We start from the raw sequence: 6,850 nt of genomic DNA on the forward strand, positions 1-6,850 counted from the left end.
GACTATAATTAACACTATTACTGTAAGGTAGTGCTCGGACAAGTGGGTTCCCTTGGATGGTGGATGGATGAAGCTTAATGTTGATGGCGCCTTCTCAATTGTTGGCAATGTTGCTGTATATGGTGGTTTGCTATGGGATTCTCAAGGCAGATTTCTTATAGGGATTCACCTGCAGATTGGACTGCACTGATAGCTTTTCAACCAAAATTTGGGCATTGCTCCTCGGTTTGAAAATGGCGTGGGATGCAAGCTCGAGACATCATGTTCTGGAAATGGACTCTTTGGAGGGTTTGGAAATCTTATTGGCAACACTGAACCAAGAACATTTTGATCAGGATTTGATTTTAGAAATCCAAAATAATCTCTCGTAGCGGAATTGAGATATCCAGCTTCAACGTGCATGTCTCGAGTGTAATATGACTGCATATCTTCTTGCCAAGTTTGGGCTCGCTGCAACACCTAGGATTTATGCAATCTCTTAACCTTCAGCTGCACTTCTGAGTGTTTTAGACAAGGATTGGCCGGATATGGTTAGTAGGGGTACTATATAGGGGGCTTTGTCTACCTACAGTTATCAATTTTTTGTTTTTTAAAAAAGTTGAAATCATTGTATTTTAAATCCATGCATATATAAGTAAATCCAAACCTATAAAATTTTAAGTGTTCAGATAAAGAATTTGATTTTGATTTAAATTTAAATATAAATTCATATGCATCCAAACATAATATAAATTCATTTAACTATTAGGCCATCAACTAATTACCCCTTATGTATATTTAAATGCTTCACCAACCATATTATCAGTAATAATAATTAAGTTCCCATATATTTAGGGCGTGGCAGCACGTTGCCACACTTTCGCATGTTGTCCGCTTACCCTACGGAAATTAATAATCACTCAAAGAGCATAATCTTCAACTACCTAATCCATAAACCTTTTTGTTTTTTGTCTTTTAAATTTGTAATCCTTCCACCATCGTCATAGCAGAAAATAATTATCCATTTCTTCACTGTTGACTATTCATTTTCATCAATATTATAAATTAACAAACCATCCATGTATTAATTATTAATTAATTAATTACTAATTAATAATAAAAACAATTCACAGTTCTACTTGATAGGCATTAGGCATCCTTCCTGATACTTAATATCCTTTTGACCCAAAAAAAAAAAAAACTTTTGGTAATATCCTCCACATATTATTTTTTTAATATCAATTTTGCACGCAGTCATTCTTCTATTATAAATAAATTATATTTCAAACATGATGAGGTAATAAATATTAGTATATTTTTTAGTCAGTATTTTAACCTTAGTTATTGGAACATTGCTTAGCAAGATTGGGGTGTCTCATTTTCTTATTAACTAGTGTATTAGTTAACTATTAACTTTTTTTTTTTGTGCCAAATAGCACATCATGAATAATATAAAATTTATAGCATGTGGAATGTCGCCCTACTTACAAAATTTGAATATTGCTCTTTTAATTTCTAATGCATGGGCCCACCTGCTTTGTTGTCTTTCCCAAAGCAAGAAAAAACAATTATTCATGCCAATATTTTTAGGGTTTAGATCTTTTAATATTTTTTTTTCATGGGAAAAATAAACTTTGAATTTGTAAGTGTCACACGCGGTCCATTAATTTTTGAACTATAATACTCTGCAACTAGCCAACGACACATTTCATGGGAGTAATGCGTTAGTAAATAATACTTAAAATAATTTGAAAGATTATATTATTCTCATTGCATTTAAATCTTATTAAAAAAATCCGTAAAAGTCCTATTGACATGAGTAAAAGAAGTTGAAGGACAAAAAAAAATCGCACAAAACCTAATAAAAATTTGTAGGCACAATGAAGAGAAATGGTGGTGGAGGGAAGCTATATAAAATCATATAAATTTTAAAATTCATATTAAACATTAAATATCGATAAGAAGTATTATTTAAAAGAACACAAAGTATAATATAAGAATATAATATTTTGTTAACAAAGTTTATCATGTTGATCAGGATTTTACTTATAACCTATAAATTCGTGAGTTTAAATTTTATTGTGGATGTGAAAAATTTATTAATGGACAATGTAAGCATCTTTGTAGTTTTTTTTTTTAATAAATTTTGAAACAATGTTAGAAGCTAATAAAAACAAAATCATAATTTTTTTTTTAAATTAGAAGGGCAAGCACTAACAAGGAATTGAATTCAATGCCTCTCATTTACAGAAGTTTATATACCACTAAATTACAAGGTTGTTGTGGAAATTTCTAAACATGAAAACACACTTTGGCTTCGATAAGCTTCTTCTGAAATCTAACTTATTTAAATTTTGTTAAATATCATATCATTTTTATGTCATGTTTTCCCTATAAATAATTGTACAAATAGGGTAATTTGTAATAAAATAATACGAAAAAAATGTAGGAAGATTATTTATAACATTAGCACCGAGTCATATATAGAAATTCGTTTTTGCTTTCCCTCTTCTAAAACTTGATGAAAAGAAGTCAATGCGCTGGACCGAAAGGTCGGTCAAATAGACACCGATTATTATCATACTAAAAAGATCGGTTCGATCAAAAAAGAAGCGATAAACCCCGCCAATCACGCGACGTGCCTGAAGCTAAACCCCACCGCTCTTTCACTCAGTTCACACTCCGCCCCCCCCAATACCATTCTCCCATTTATACATTTTGCAGAATCCCACACTCGGAAGTTCACAAAGCTCGAAAATTTTGCAGCAATGGAGGACAACGAGGAAGTGGGTGAGGAGTACCTCTTCAAGATTGTCCTGATTGGTGATTCTGCTGTTGGCAAGTCCAATTTGCTCTCTCGCTTTGCTCGCAACGAGTTCGATAACAATTCTAAGGCTACAATTGGGGTTGAGTTTCAGACCCAGGTCGTGGAAATTGATGGCAAAGAAATTAAGGCTCAGATCTGGGACACTGCTGGCCAAGAGCGATTCAGAGCTGTCACTTCTGCTTATTACAGAGGTGCCGTTGGGGCTCTCATTGTTTACGATATCAGTAGGAGAACCACTTTTGACAGCATCAAAAGGTGGCTCGAGGAGCTTTCTCGTATGTTTATGCTCGCCCTCTGCTCTTAATTTCTGTTTGCTTTTATCTTTACCTGATAGCAACATGATCAGATTGAATGTGAAGTGTTTGAATGTGATTTGAAGTATCATTTAGGGTCTGATAATTTGAAATGTGCAGTGTTTCCTTGCTCTGGATGGTTTTAAAAGGTTAAACAAGCATGCCTTTTTCCTCTTCCTTTTGTTTCTTATTTTATTGGTGAATCTGGCTCGAGGAGTGAAATTATAAAATGAACATCAATTCTTAATCCTTTATACATTTGTTGTGAAACATTTTGAGGTCTATTGCTGTTGATCAACTTTGAGAGAGAGAGAGAGAGAGAGAGAGAGACTGTGTGTGCTGCATTGTTTGGTTGAAGAATTTTAAATGATCTAGCAAGTCATTTTCTATAGACGAAAGCTATATTGTAAACTGAAAAGAGCTCCTAATCCGAATTAATTAGGATTGTTCAGTTTTTCCTCTTCCTTTTGTTTTCATGACTTCTTTTATTGGTGAATATGGCTCGAGGGGTTTACTTGTATAGTAAAATTATAAAATGAACATCAATAATCTTAATCCTTTATGCATTTGTTGTGAAACAATTTTATGGTCTACTTTGATCAACTTTAAGTGTGTGTGTGTGTATTGCATTGCATTGTTTGGTTGAAGAATTTAAAATGATCAAGCAAGTCATTCTAAATGGACGAAAGCTACCTTTACAGCTGGAAAGAGATCCTAATCCGAATTAATTAGGACTGTCGAGAACTGTTTTGTACATAAAGTAGCATCTCTCGTCATCTTGCATTTGACATTTTGCTAAATGTTGCTTCAATTTGCTATCATGTTGTTGTTACTCTCAGCTCTTAATTTCAACTTGCTTTTATAGCTTTCTTGCTTTGGATCGTATTTGAAAGGAAAGTTGGCCTGCCCTTTTCCTCTCTTTTGTTTCATTATGATCAATTGAATTGTTTCATTATGTTGTTGTTACTGTCAGCTCTTAATTTCAACTTGCTTTTATAGCTTTCTTGCTTTGGATCGTATTTGAAAGGAAAGTTGGCCTGCCCTTTTCCTCTCTTTTGTTTCACTATGATCAATTGAATTGTGAGTGAAGTTAAATCAGAGCTGGGTTTCTTTTTTGTGACATAAATTAGTTGTTGGCACTTGCATAGCTGTTTGTTTTTTCTTTCTTTATTGGCACAGAATATATATGAAGGTTTTGTCAATGATAAATTGGGGTGTTTTTTCATAAGGATATTGCACGCAAATAACTATTTATGATCCGAAGAGAAATCTTATAATAGGAATCATGTGTGCATGTCCACTGATGATTAAAAAATATCAGAAAATTATTATTAGGAAATGTATTCAAACTGGTTGGTGGTAGGACTCCGAATGGATAAATGAAGTGCCATAGATGCTAGCATTGATGGACCATCTATATACATTATGGAATATGAATTGTTTGGTGGCATTTGTAAGGTTTATTAATGTTATAGATGATTAGAGTTTGGCGAAGAATGGATTTTTTTTGAAATTGGAAGGTTTTTTTTTTTATTTTTTTTTATTGGATGTGAATTGGATTTTGCCTATGTATAGCGTTTGCAATGCAATTAATTGAGAGCCATCTTCTCTGGTATAAAATGAACAAATAGATTCTGTTTCTAATGCAAAGAAAATGAAATATGCAATGTTTAATATGTCATTCTGATCATTATTCAACAGTGACTTTTTTTTTTTTTACCCATGGAAATGAGTGTCACTTTTTGTTCCATTCCCTCACTATATATATTATTCTATATACCAAATTACCCCAAAGTGTTTGCTCACTTGCTGCAACGTTTTAATCCTAAAAGTAGGAACATGTGAATATTTTTTCCAACTTCGCTGCACATTATTGACCCTTTCATAGAAGCACTTTCACATGTTGTAATTCAATTAAAAAAATTCAGGAACTCTTGGACAGCTTTGTCCCCTTTAGGGGATCCATCTGACTTGACTCAAATTCGTCATAGGGTAACATGGCTTTCAGAGACCAAGGGACTTATTAAAAAAAAAAGGGGGGGGAAAAAAACTCAGAACTGAATCATTTCTGCTTTGTCTTCCTATCTAAGTAGAGAACAAGTATACCCAGGAATTTTTTTTTCTTCTGAGGATTAACCTTTGATTTGCAGAATCATTATTTACTATGCTCATGATGATGACACATCTGTTAGAACACTGTTAATTTTTTTTTTTTTTGGATCTTGCTTTATTGTATTCTGCTCCCTCTGGTCTCATATATAAGCAAATTATATTTCAAAGGGTGTTTCTTGGTCTCAAATATAAGAAAAGGTCCCTCTATCATGTACATCAAAGAATTCTTCCTATTTTGCCCTCCCTTCAATAGGAGTAGATGGATTTGTCTGCTGTAAATAAGTAGAGCATCATTAAATAAATAAACATTATAGTACTGAAGGTATTTCAGCAGGAAAAAGATCAATTTTGCAAAACAATTAAGAGAAATAACCACTTTCAACTACTTTTCTTACCAAGTGTCAGTTATTTTTTGCTTATATATGAGACCAGAGGGATGGAGTACAATTGAATGATGTAGACTTCATTTCAAGTCCTGCATGGTTTGCCTTGCTATGTGCCATCTTTGATGGGACTTGAAATATTATGCAGTCATTTACATTTCACATAGTTAATTAATTGGGTTAAAAATTACTTCCTCCGTTCCAACATATAATCATTTTCTCTCAGCTAATTTTGATCTAGAATATAAGCAATTTAATGTTTTTAATTTTTTTTTCTCATTTTATCCTTTGTATTTATTAACTCGAATTTTCGTTTCGATGAATTTATGATCTTCTTTTCACTCATCATAAATTGGAACTAATTAAAAAGGGAACATAATATATATTTTATGAGATTAAGGATTTTAATTAGTATGCGGATTATTGTTAAAAGCTGTTTATATTTTGGAGTGGATGGAGTATAACTCTGGGATGAATGATCCTACAGTTCATTGTGATACTACTGTGGCAAGAATGTTGGTGGGAAACAAGTGTGACCTGCAGAATATCAGAGAGGTTAGCATAGAGGATGGCAAAAGCCTTGCAGAAGAAGAAGGCTTATTCTTCATGGAGACATCTGCACTTGATTCTACCAATGTTCAAACGGCTTTCGAGATCGTTATCCAGGAAATCTATAGCAATATCAGCCGGAAAGTGTTGAACTCTGATTCCTACAAGGCCGAACTGTCCGTGAATCGAGTCAACCTGGCTAATGGGGAAGGATCAAAGCAAGGCCGGCTGAATTTTTCTTGCTGTTCTTCATGAGTTTTGTTCCAGATGACTTGGCGTTGTCACTCCCATGGATATTTTGAGTGTAGTCTTCCTTTTTTCTTACCCTTGATAGTATGAAATCTTGTCCTATGGGGAATTATTTTCTATCGGTCTACATCCTCTGTTGTACCCCCAAAAAACGAAGGAGGTCAATTTTTTTTTTTTTTCCCTAAAAGCTCACATATTGCAAAGCATGCTGCGCTGCGCAGCACGTTCTTCATTTTCAATTTAAAGCCTCTGTTCCTTCAATTCTTGAGGAACTTGATCCTTATGTGAATGAAAAAGGAGAAAGAGTTTGCTTTTGCATATGGCTATGTTCAAGCCTAATGTCCTAGATCATATGTTAAACATTAATTGTTTAAAGTTAAGTGTAAGATTTATGTACTTACTTTTATATATTTAATATACTTTTATTCAATTAAATTATAATAATTAAATTTTAGTAT

General features: G+C 33.2%; 1 protein-coding gene across 1 annotated transcript; it reads left to right on the forward strand.

Moving 5' to 3' along the window:
• The first annotated feature begins 2,632 nt into the window (after nt 1-2,632).
• On the forward strand, nt 2,633-6,710 carry LOC129298781 (ras-related protein RABA5b-like). The gene is made up of 2 exons (XM_054937218.1): nt 2,633-3,081; nt 6,082-6,710. The coding sequence occupies exons 1-2, from the start codon at nt 2,748-2,750 to the stop codon at nt 6,396-6,398; spliced, it is 651 nt and encodes a 216-aa protein (XP_054793193.1). The 5' UTR covers nt 2,633-2,747; the 3' UTR covers nt 6,399-6,710.
• The last annotated feature ends 140 nt before the right edge of the window (nt 6,711-6,850 follow it).

The sequence above is a fragment of the Prosopis cineraria genome, unplaced genomic scaffold (assembly GCF_029017545.1).
Source record: "Prosopis cineraria cultivar Desert tree isolate PC_DT_omini unplaced genomic scaffold, ASM2901754v1 PC912, whole genome shotgun sequence".
NCBI classification, from domain to species: Eukaryota; Viridiplantae; Streptophyta; class Magnoliopsida; order Fabales; family Fabaceae; genus Prosopis; species Prosopis cineraria.

Excerpts from the sequence above, each read along its gene's own strand:
- LOC129298781 (XM_054937218.1), top strand. The coding sequence starts at position 2,748 with ATGGAGGACAACGAGGAAGTGGGTGAGGAGTACCTCTTCAAGATTGTC. Across the intron at positions 3,082-6,081 it reads GTGGCTCGAGGAGCTTTCTC|TTCATTGTGATACTACTGTG; the intron begins GTATGTTTATGC and ends ATGATCCTACAG.